Source organism: Equus asinus, chromosome 20 (assembly GCF_041296235.1).
Source record: "Equus asinus isolate D_3611 breed Donkey chromosome 20, EquAss-T2T_v2, whole genome shotgun sequence".
NCBI classification, from domain to species: Eukaryota; Metazoa; Chordata; class Mammalia; order Perissodactyla; family Equidae; genus Equus; species Equus asinus.
Window position 1 is genome coordinate 58,628,448 of NC_091809.1, and position 12,360 is coordinate 58,640,807.

The following is a 12,360-nucleotide window of genomic DNA, read 5'->3' on the forward strand; positions in this document are numbered from 1 at the left end:
GAATGAAACCAAACATAGAGGGTCACATATTGTATGATTTTATTTAAATAAAATGCCCTGAATACATAAATCCATAGAGAGCATACACAGATTGGTGGCTTTCAGGGGCTAGAGCAGGGGGGGAGGCAGAGCAACTGCTTGATGTGCACAGGGTTTCCTTTCAGAGTGATGAAAATGTTTTGGAACTAGTTAGACGTGGTGGTTGCACAACATTGTGACTATATTAATTGCTACTGAATTACTCATTTTAAAACGGTTAATTTTATGTTAGGTGAATTTCACCTCAAAAAAAATTATACCAAAAATGTTTTTTTTAATTTTTGAAAAGTCAAAAACAAAGCACATTGTCAATTTGTATATTTGTACTATATTTGATTATAGTCTGTAGATGAAACGGTCGTGTTTATAATATCTGGCAGGCATTTTAGTCAATAAATGTGAGTAATAAAACTATTTGAGAACTATGTAATCACTGGTTTTTCTTTTCAGGAATTACCATCCTACTATTTAAGATTTTCACCTAGAATTTTTCTCATCTGTGTTATCTCACTATATAATTGCCTGCCTTGAATTTGAAATCTTCCCAGGAACCTCTGTATTCATTTCTACTTAAGTTATTACTGTGATGTTGGAAGCTAGCATTTGGAATATCTCCCTCAGTAGAATCATTTTTGAAAATCCATTCACATGCTGGTTTTCCTCTTACACATCATTAATGAAGGTGTCAGCTAGAAAGGTCGGTAATAGCAATGCCTGCAGCACCCCACTGATCTTTTGAGTAGAATTTGACATATTGCCTTTAATAATTGCCCTGTCCTTGTCAACTCATTCTCAGTTCATGTTGGGGACGTCATGGTCAAATTAATTAAAATTAGTTTTTTCTCCATTTATGGTAGTGAGATGCTATCTAATACCACACTGGTGATACCTGTGTACCAAACTTTCTTTGCTACTATTGGGCTCTCTTGCTGGCAGCACTTCTGTTTAATTATTATGATAGTTAGTGACAACGGTTTCCATGATAATAGAGGGCTGATTTTTCATTTCAGGATCACCCTGTGCTGGCTCTTCCTTTTCCTGGCTGTAATCTATAGACTGTTTCACTGCTCATTAGTACCTCTAAGCCGCGAGGAAATAACAAGGGCAAACTCAACTTCTGTTCATTTTGCCTCGTTAGCAGCCTATTTTCAGTCTAAAAACTGCTTTGGGGAGTGAGGGGGAGGATTGATAGTGTGAATTAAATGGGTGTGTGGTTTATCCATCAGTGTAAGCTTCCACTGACATGGACACCTAAAGTTACAGTTAGAGTCTTTGAGTTGGAAGGACGCATGGTGTGATCCTCTGCCCCTGTGTTTCTCACGGCGGAGAGTACTGCTGGAGATTTGGGAGGGACAGTCATGTCTTACAGGATTCTTCCCTACACTAAAGGACATTGAGGACTCTGGGACCTGGAGTTCTAAAAGCCAGTAGTTTCCAGGACAATCCAAAGTATGCTGTGCATTTCTGGGTGCCTCCAAGTGGTAGCAGATATGCTGCTTGATGAGCAAACTGAGGCCCAGAGAAGTTTGATGCCTTACCTAAAGACATGTGTCCAGTAAGTGGCAAAATTGGCGATAGGACCAAAATGCCCACTTTCTTTGTCCAGTGTTTCTTCTATCAGCATAGCTACTTTTATTTAAAATATTTAAATTAGAATCTTAAGTAGATCCTGAGAATTGGTCTGAAATTCAGTTACTTTTCCTACTCAGTTTGCTCTCTTGTGCTCTAAAATGACTATTTCATATCTTCCCCTGACACCTCAATCCTTCAGCACTCTCAACCCTCATCTCACTCCTAGCTGGTGCCCTTGCTTCTTATTTCACTGTGAAAATAGAAGATAGAGGAGAACTAGCTCATCTTGATGCCATCAGATCTGCCATCCTGCTTGCGTGTACACCTATATACTGTGCCTGCCCTCCCCTTACAAGCAATGAACTCTTCCTGCTGTCTAAGCCCAATTCTTCTCTCATATGCAAAGACTGTGCTTTCTTGAGTTACCTTGTTCTCTCTTGTTTCTTCCATTTCTCCTTCCCACTGGACATTCTTGTCAACATATAAACATATTGAAATCCTTACCTTTCTAGTAAAGGAAATGCTCTTGTGGCCCCTTCATCTACTATGATGTTTCTCCACTTCCCTAGAAGAATTCTTTCCTGCAAGTATTGTTAGTACTTGTTCTCCCCACTTCCTTCACTCCAGTTGACTCCTCAACTTTCTCAGACTAAGCTTTCTTTCCCCACCACACCCACAAAGTCATTCTTGTCAAAGTTACCAACAACCTCCACCTTCCCAAATCTAGCCATGAATTCTCAGCCGACTTCCTAATCTCCTGGCAGCATGTGACTCAATGACTGCACCATTCTTCAGGAAACATTTGGCTTCTAAAGCTAAACATGGTCTTCTTTATGTCTCTGCCTACAGTACTCACAGCCTTTTCATTGATGAGATGTTATATAGAGAGTCCAGTAATCTCTGTAGTCTTCTCAAAAATGTATACTAGATTATTCATATGTATCTTGGTAGACTGAAATAAGTCAGTGTTTCTTAATCGCTATCAAAGATAGTGTATACTAGAATTATTTTGGCCAATTATAAATTAACATAATGCCTTTAATCTGGCCAATCACCTTCACCTATTCTCCGTGGCATCTCAACTAAAGGATGCTGAATCACTAACCTATTCTCTGAACTTCCTGAAGGACTTAAACTCATCCCTTTAGTTGGCTGCCAAGTTCTTTAGACCTTCATAAAGCTGTGCTGTAAAGTTAAGAGTGCAAATGGAAATTTGAAACTTCCACATTTATAGCACTTAGCTACAACCCGAAATATGTTTATAATGTTTTTCAAAGAATAAAGCATTTGAACATATATTCCCGCTGTTCTTTTGGAATTTTTGCTAAATGACTTTTTTTTAAATGATTTAACCTGAATCATTGAAAATCCTTGGATAGCATGGAAGAGTTTTACCATTTTTCATAAGACTTAAACAATTTTTTAGTTATTGAACACTTAGAGAAAAAGAGCAAGCATTCTTTTAGTTTCTAGCATTAATAAAGGCACTTTCGGACCAGACACTTAACAGTCATTATATAATGAGGTTTTGACAGTGGAGACCTTGCCATATGGGGACATAACCTCCAAAGCTTATGGAATATCAGTGAGACTGTTTTCTGTCAATTACTGCTTTGGAGACCAAGTGATGAGAGTTGGCAGTGTCTGAACAGAGAATATCTTTGTTTCTGTTTTACTTTAACTGCCCATCTGTTGCTTTAACTTCGTACAATTATTTCTGATAGAATGAGATTTATAGCACTCACTCCAGTATATTTATATAGAACTTTTCCTAATATCATTTAGTTCTAAATTTTTGGTCAGATATGCTAGAAATGAAGTTATTAAACAGTGAATTGAAGAACTGACTCAACTGACAACAAAAGTTGCCTTGTGTATGTGCTTCTGATGTCCCATTGATGTCATCAACTTCTCTGTGCCATCATCCCTCAGTTCTACGAAAGCTGCCCTTGTCACAGGTTTTATTGTTCTTCCAGGGGCGAAGGTTAAAGATAAACTTGGTCATTTTGCTTTTCTTCAAATTATTTGGCACACTGGTTGTTAGTGGCTGACCTGTTTTTCCTTCTTAGACCTCTGCTTCCGTGGCAACACCACAATCTGGTCATATCTTCCTCTCCTTTTTCCCATCCCCCACATCTGTGGCTTTCAACTGAAGACTCATAAGCCCTCCCATGTTTTTTCCACCCCTCAGCCAGATGCTCATCAAATCTTCTTCTTCTAGCCATCATCTGCAGTCTATAAGCACATCTCTTTATCAGAAGCTGCTTGTCTTTTCACTGCTCCCCATTGTACAATCCTACCTTCCATTCTGTTCATTGCATCTTGACCTTCCAATAGTTCCCTGACAACTTAACATAAACATGAAGGTAACATCATTATTTATTTGTGCTTCTCTCTGAAGTTTCTGCTCCTTTGTTCAAATGTTGTTTTAAAACTTAAAACCTAGAATTTACTTTAAGGCTTAAATTCAGTCCATCACTGTCCTTACTGTAAGTATAAAAAAATGATATAATTTTGTTTTATCAGTGCTTTTTCAGGATAATCCAAATTCAGAGATAATTTAAATATTTACTTGAAGCCCATGTCTCTGTTTTCTGATATCAGTTTCTTCTCATTTCATTTTTTCAGTTGCATAAATATATACCACTTCCAGGGAAAATTAAAGAAGTTTCATCAGCTTAACTTACATCGTGGACTTTCTTGAAAAAATATATAGGGTTTCTTTCATTAAATACTTATAGTACTTCTTTTAAAATGTGATTTTCTTACAATTTTTAAATGATTAACTTTCCAGTCCAGAAATATTTGATGAATGAGTTTAAATACGGTTATTTCTCCTATACAAAATAGATTGGGATATTATACTTTCAACATTTGGACATATACTGATAACATGGATCATTGATCATTCAGGCCTATTAAATTTGCAGTTTGTTTGAAGGTGCCCACAGCATGCCCACATGCTTTAAATTAAAAATGCACTACCAGGGCTGGCCCAGTGGCCGAGTAGTTAAAGTTCCGCATGCTCTGCTTAGCTGCAGACCTACTCCATTCATCAGCCATGTTCGCTCAGGGCTAATCTTCATCAAGCGAAAAAAAAAAAAGGAGGATGGGCAACAGATGTTAGCTCAGGGCAAATCTTCCTCACCAAAAATAAAATCCTCTTCGAACACTTGTAGGGTGACCAACTGTTCAGGTTTGCCTGGGACTGAGGCCGTTGCCAGGACTCAGGACTATCAATCTTCACGACAGAACGGGCCTAGGCAAACTGGGTGGATTTAGCCACTGCAAACACTAGTTAAATTGCCTTTAGATGGAGCAACTGGCAACTTTACCAGACTAAAACTGTTTTTCCAGTTAGAGGAACTAGAGGGAAAAAAACAAGAAAAGAAACCATTTTCTTTTTCTTTTTGAGAAAGACTTTTGTGAATCTATATTTCTAACCAATAGGCTTATTTTAAGAACATCATTAGAAAAATCACAAGATAATTTCCTCCTATGTTAAAGTCCCTAGAATGCAACATGGGACTGTGCTCCAGATGAGAGTGAAGAGTTTATCATCCTACTGTTAATTGATATATTGATTCTGTGTCCAAATAATAGATGCTGGTTACCAACATAAGCATGTTCCAGGGAAAGTAATCACTTAAATCCATCAAAGTCTTACCCTACAACATCAATCACCATTCTAAAATCTTACGCTACCAGCACTTTACTACAAGGACCCCTTGAGATGACGAGGGAAATTAATCTAAAATTACATTAATTCACATATTCCCCCTTCCAAACTCATGTCATGTCTAGAGAGTGAATTAGTCTATCAGTTAAAAAGTATCAGTGATTTGCACGCATCAATGTCACTAACTGGACTCTGTTGTCATTTTTACTGCTAGTGTTTTGGTAGTTTCTATAGGTTTTTTTTTTTTTTTTTTGACCCCTGCACATAAGCAGTTGGGCCATTTATTGGCATTGGGAAAGCATTCCCCTAAACAAGGGAGGAGACTCTGAACACTAAAGGCTCTCCCATTTTGTGAAAACTTGAGACCAAACTTCCCATCATCTGTACACAGCTTAATCACCAACAGGAGGGAGAATTCAAGTTAATGAAATTTTGTGACGATTTTGAACTGGTGTCTAGGATTAAAATGTGTCAAGTAAAGGTTACATGGTGGAAAGAACTTGAAATCAGAAAGACTTGAATTCGGCCATCTGGTAGGTCAGTCAGTGTTTTTCTGATTGTGGATCAGGATACCTTGGTGGGATACAATTAGTGGGACATGTCTGTTATCTTTCTTAAATAATAAGATATAATGTTTCAGAGAAATAGACTAGGAAAGGATAAAACATGTCATATTATTTCAAGAACTTTTTGTTTCAGAGATAGACTTGTGTATGCGCATGTGTTTCGTGTGTGGGTGTGACATAAAAATGGATCATAATCTAAAATGTAGATTGTCGTCAAGAAAAAGTTTTAAAAACACTAAGCTTTGAATATTTGAATGTTTCATAGTAATTCTGAGCCTTAAATTTCCCAACTGCAAAATGGAGTTAATGATAACTACTTTGAGGGTCTGTTCTGAGAATTGACGGCAGTAATAAATGCCAGGTACCTTGCATAGCACCTGATTTATGTAGTAGACATGCAAAAGATGTTGCCTTTTACTAAACCTAATCCATTTAAAATTTAATCGATTAAGATCTATGCAAGTGTACACAGGATTAGGTTAAGACTTTAAATCCATGAAACTAATTTTTAAAATACTTTCTGATTTGAAAGACAGTGTAAAAAATTAATCAGTAAGGGCATTGCTTAATTAATTCACTCTGTTTATTGACTTTTCTTTGAGATCATTGTTTTTCAATTCAATGAAAGTGTTTTTAATTTACAAATCCATTCACTCAAGTGATATTTTTAGAAGCTGGAATATGTCCAAAGGAATGTGACAGAAATTTTTAGGTGATTCCAAACTTACCCTATGAGGAACAGTTAAAGAATTTGGTGAAAGCCTACAAAAGAGAATATTTAACATGACATCAATTTCATATATTAAAAGGATTGTCTCGTGCCAGAGAAATTTTTAACATGTTCTTGGCAAAAGGAAGAGTGAAGACTAATTTATTGAAAGTTATGGAATAATAGCATTCAGCTCAAAATAAGAAACAGGGAGTTATAGCTGAGACTGGTCCTAAAACATTATAGCTACTTAGAACAGATGTTCCTCTGGGAAGGGAGAGTGGGGGTGGTCAGATCTGATATTGTGCAAATTGTCTTTTAATTTAAAGATTCAGTGATTTTTAGATTGGCTTGTATGGGTTAGATATCCTGATAAGCCATATACTAAACTTTTATGTTGAGCAGTCTCATGTGACATATGCAAATCAGATGTTTTTTGCATAAAGGGGCCTGAAAATTGAGTCCAGTGGAAGATGCTGAGGAGTTTGCATATTTTTGTCTGTGAAGGAATCCATGTATTCATCAGTCAGTTCTCCTCTAGTCACAGTACTTAATTAGAAACAAAAGTAGAAAAGAAGTTTGTCCATTGGTCGTTTATAGCAGTTCTCCTGGGTGTAAGCCTTGGTGCTGGTGCAGATGTGGAAAGGCTGAGGAATATGAGCATAGGAACACCTATAAGGAAGAAGGAAACTAGGAGGTGAACTGATGATGGCTGGAGGGGAAGAGCTGATTCTCTTTAGAAAGAAGATGCTTAGTCTCACCAAGAAGCAGACCAAGAAAGGGATATGGTGATTATAGGGGAGGATTTTTTTTTTTCTGTAGGATATCGTAGAGAAGAATATCCTAGATCATAATGTAGTCTTAGTACCTGAAAATAGCTCTGCCCTCCGAAACAATTTTTAGATGAGAAATCTAAGTTGTGTAATAGGTGAATTGATTTGCCTAAGTAATATAGAGCTAGAATCAGAACAAATATTTGTTGACTTTGAATCCACTATTCTTTCTAATGCCAGTCTTGATGGATTATTGCCCTAAAATGTTTTCGGAGCCTGATGTCCTTGGGCAGCTGGAGTACTTTTTTTTTTTTTTTTAAGATTGCCACCTGAGCTAACAACTGTTGCCAGTCTTCTTTTTTTTTCTTTCTGTTCTTTCTCCCCAAATCCCCCGAGTACACAGTTGTATATTTTAGTTGTGGGTCCCTCCAGCTGTGGCATGTGGGACGCCACCTCAGCATGCCCCAATGAACGGCACCATGTCCACGCCCAGGATCCGAACCCGCAAAACCCCGGGCCATCGAATCAGAGCCTGCGAACTCAACCACTCGGCCACAGGGCCGGCCCCTGGAGCTTTAGTCTCAGGTGTTTTACATGGATTGTAATTAAGTCTGGGATCTTCTGTTTTGCACTTATCCGTAGTAATGGAGAGTTGCTTTGTCAGAGTGGGTTATAGAGCTGAATGAGGCCTTAGAGATCTTCTCATTGAGAAGGTTTGAATATTATTTTAACAGTGAAACTCTTTGTTCACACAATATTTATGTTGCAGCTTAATATATAAAGCAGATTTTTTTCCCCCCAACAAAGGAGCTGATCTAGTTGAAAATGAGTACTGGGGGACCTGGACCACTGCCTGCTGCTCCCTCCCACTCCCACTGCAATGTAACCACGAGGCTTCCAAGAAGCCCCATAATTTAAAGAAAAAAAAGATCTACTTGATTGCCTTTGTTTTACAACCAGGATTTCTTTGAATGCAAGAGAAAGAGGAAATTATGTTAGGACATCCAAGGAGAAAAATCCATTTTCTCAAATATGGCAAAAATAGCCTTTAAGGGCAGATTGCAGTGAGCATGACTCCAGGGACGTGCAGGGGAAGGAAGGATGTAAAATATAAGGAAATTGGCCCTTGTGCTGTGCAAAACAGACATTTATAAGTACTGCATTAATCAATTCAAGAGTATAATTGACCCACCATTTTTCATATTTTTCCCAAAGGAAACAAAATCTGCAAAAATAGACGTATTTCTCTGAATATAAATAATTGTTAGTGCTGACTTGAAATTGTTTTATGTAGATGCTTTGTAGGGTCTGCAGCAATGGCTTTTTCTGGGGAATTCGGCAAAGTAGCAACTGGTTTGGACAAGCCACTCTGTAATCTGATAGGACAGTGTCTCCAAAGGAAGAGGCTGATTTTCCTTTCATGGATTATCTGGAAAACAGTTAGAGCCTGAAGAGCTTTCCTAAGATGAGGTTCAGTGATCTTTGGATAAGGGGAATGGAAGAGGGGCTGAGATCAAGCGATCATGACTGACATAGTGACAGATCTGAGGACTTAGACCCAAGGCCAGGTTTAGTTGTTACTGATGTTTTTAATGATTACATTGCCAGTGAGCTCATGTCTTATAATTTCCCGGAACCTGAGATTCCCTCAAGGTGGTGGCCTATTTTTAACCTGCCTCAATGCTTTTTTCTTCCTGAATCCATGACTGAATGTTTAGTAGTATTTGCTGCTTCCTTGTTTGAAGACTCTTCTTGCCCAGCACCACTTACCAGCTTAGCACATGGAGGTAACTCTCCCTCAGGAAGAAAGTGAGTCTGTGTGCCAGTGGTGCCGATCACCAGCACGTTTTTCTTCAAGTCAATGGAACACTGATGTCTCCTGAGCATATCTAGCCCTAGAAGCATGTCCATGGGCTGCTCCTCGAGGATAGAGAAAGAGCATTGTAAGAAATCACCTTCGATTTGAATCTGAGCCAGATGAATTCGGCCAATAATTCTCTGCATGCCCACTCCTTTAGCAATCCCAGCCCACCGTCGGTCAACCAGCCGTATTATATTACATCTCTCCGCACAAGCTTGGCTCATAATGGTCATTTGGGCTCCTGAGTCAACAAAAGCCTTCAAAGGATGTCCGTTCACTTTGCAGTTGATATAGAGCATGGCCACTTGTCCGAAACTCTCTGGAGCCTCTTCCATCGCTATGTTCATGTTTTCCTCAATGTTCTGCTGCCGGATTTCTTCTTCTATTTTGGCCTGAGCTTCCAAATCAAATGGATCAGCTGAACAGAGGCGAAGCCTCTCTTGCTCTCTCAGGGCCCTTTCCCTTTGCTGCTCCATCAGGACCTGAGAAAACGTCTCAAGGTTTCCGCTGAGCAGGGCTTCCGCCAAGGTGGGGTTGCGTTCCTTCAGCAGGGACAGATCATGGGGATTGGACAGCAGCATGCTTCGGATCAAGGCGGGGCTGTCCAGACCTTGAGCAGACCTCATCTTCTCTCCAGAGTCCAGGCCATGGGCCTTCTGGGCTGATGGTGCACGCTGCTGCTGATGGTGCTGCTGCCGGGAGCTGGATGTCCCAGGCTCGGCTATCCCAGTGAAATCAATTCGAGGGAGGCTTGATGTCCGTCCGGGATGCCAAGGTCCCACATTCTCCTTCTGAAGTAAAACAACGACATCGCCGTCTTTGAGGCCATAGGAGCCTAGGGAACAGTGGTCATCAGTGAGGAGTCGCTCCATGTAGATGATCTGGGTCTCTTCAGCAGGAACACCGGACTCAAGCTCACAGAGGACCCGAAAGTTGTGGAGCTCGAAGTCAGGGCTGACCTGGAGGGAGAAGGTTACTTCGGAGAGGTCCCTCCGCACGCAGTACACAGTGACCAGCATGGCATGGGCTTCAGAGGGCCAGGTTGGCAGAGGGCATGGATGGTTCTCTGGCTGACTGGAGCTGGTCTTTGTTGATGGCTCAGCTGCTCCTCAAGACTTGGTGCCTCGCTTAGGTTCATTCACCTCTCCAAGAGGCCCAGCCACTCACCAGTCTGGGGGCCGCTGGCCAGCCTCAGTGCCTGCTGCTTGGCCCTAAGGAACCTTGAGGTAATGTGTTGTGTTCCAAAGTTCATTTGTATGTGTGCTGTTTGGAACTTAGAATGCCCATTCCCATAGAAATGAAGTTACTCAAGTCCACTAGGTTCCAAGGCTAGTCCTTCAAAACCTATTTAACCCGTGATATGAAAAACATTATTACAGGGGGCTGGCCCCGTGGCCGAGTGGTTAAGTTCACACACTCCGCTGCAGGCAGCCCAGTGTTTCGTTGGTTCGCATCCTGGGTGCGGACATGGCACTGCTCATCAAACCACGCTGAGGCAGCGTCCCACATGCCACAACTAGAAGGACCCACAACAAAGAATACACAACTATGTACTGGGGGCCTTTGGGGAGAAAAAGGGAAAAAAAAATCCTTTAAAAAAAAAAAGATTATTTCAACTCTTCCTAAACAGCATGTTAACATCCATTTTGTTTGTTTGAGAATTGTATCCTACATACTTTTACTTATTCTCCAAACAGTGAGTATTTGTTTCTCAGATAGCAAGTATCATGCTGTGTGCTTGATTTGAAAGATAGGGCAGCCTGAGTCCTGCCCGTGAGGTGCTCACATTCTAGGGAGGGACTGATGTCAAATGGGTGAATCACAATACTGGAGAAAAGTGCTTTTACGTGGCTACATTCAGCATAATAAAGGAAAGCAGAACGGAGGATGTTTCTCTGAAAGGGAGACATGGTGGGTGTTGAAGGATGAGCATTTTCTGTGAAAAATGGTGAGAGTCACCCCAGACGAAAAAAAACTGCATGTACAAAAGCAAGAATTCATGACAAGGTCTGTTATTTCCAGGGAAAAGTGAAACATGCAGTGTAACAGGAGAAATTTGTACATGCATTTGAATGACAGGATATGAAGCTGGAGAAAATTGACTGGAGCCAATTTATAAAGAGTAATATGAGTCCAAGGATTAGAAATATTATCAATAAGCAAGAATCCCCTCTCCAAAAAAAAAAGAGGGAAGAAAAAGAGAAAGGAAAGGGAAAAGATTTAAAGCAGATATTTGTAATATTTATTGTTTTTCATTTAACTGATTTAAGGAAGAGGTTTCTCATGACACATGGAGGACACACAGTAGCAGCAGGGACAGGAAGAGGCTTTCTCAATGGCTCAAAGAGGGAGCAGTTGCTAGAGTATGAAAATCTGAGGAAGACTAAAGCCGAAGCAGTGGAGAATAAAAATGTTTCTTGAGTAGAATGGACAGGATGTGTTTACCCTTTGGATGTGGGGAATGTAAAAGAAGGAGAGTGTGTGGATAGCACAGAGGGTCTCTAAAATGGGAGACTGGTTAAAAATAGGCCATTACCTTCAATGGACGAGCAAGATGAACCTTTGAGGAGACCAATTTGATATCAATTCTGTAGTAAAATGCACGATGAGTGCCACTCTGGGGCCGGATAAGCCTCACTCTCTGACCCGAGGGCACAGCCCCTCACACACGCACACCAGAGTGGAGGAGGCCTGCAGAGTAAGGGTAAAGAGGTCCTTCGGGTAAATGATGATTAGGTAGAAATCCTTGAGTGCCAGTTATTTTTCTTTCTGTTTCACAAAGTGTTATGCGCTGTGAAGAGCTCACACTTGCCTGGCTTGGTCTTCCTGGGCGTATCTTAATATGGACCAAACAATAGTCAAACTCCTCTGCCTCATCCCCTCTCCTTAGTTCAAGTCTTGCCAGAAGACCGGCACCACTACGTAGAGAAGGATGTTGCATTAGCCTAAAGAATTTTTCTTTTGCCTCCTGTTTCTCTTATGCTTGTCTCAGATGGAAGACCTTATCTCACTCGTTGTAATTATCATAATGTTTCCGTACCCATATTCATTTATATTGGAAATATTGACTGAATGCCCAGTGTGTGGGAAGCATGTACTTCTGGGGATAGACACATGAATAAAGTTAAATACAGGCTGTATTCTTAAAGGGGCTCACAGTC

The 12,360-nt window shown here is 40.2% G+C and overlaps 2 protein-coding genes across 3 annotated transcripts in view; one reads left to right on the forward strand and one right to left on the reverse strand.

Annotated features, from left to right (window-relative positions):
• PDGFD (platelet derived growth factor D) overlaps window positions 1-12,360 on the forward strand; it is a 214,802-nt gene that overhangs the window by 92,157 nt on the left and 110,285 nt on the right. The window lies entirely within an intron of this gene.
• DDI1 (DNA damage inducible 1 homolog 1) lies at window positions 9,016-10,537 on the reverse strand. The gene has a single exon (XM_014860029.3). It carries the CDS (start codon window positions 10,216-10,218, stop codon window positions 9,016-9,018), a length of 1,203 nt encoding a protein of 400 aa, XP_014715515.1. The 5' UTR covers window positions 10,219-10,537.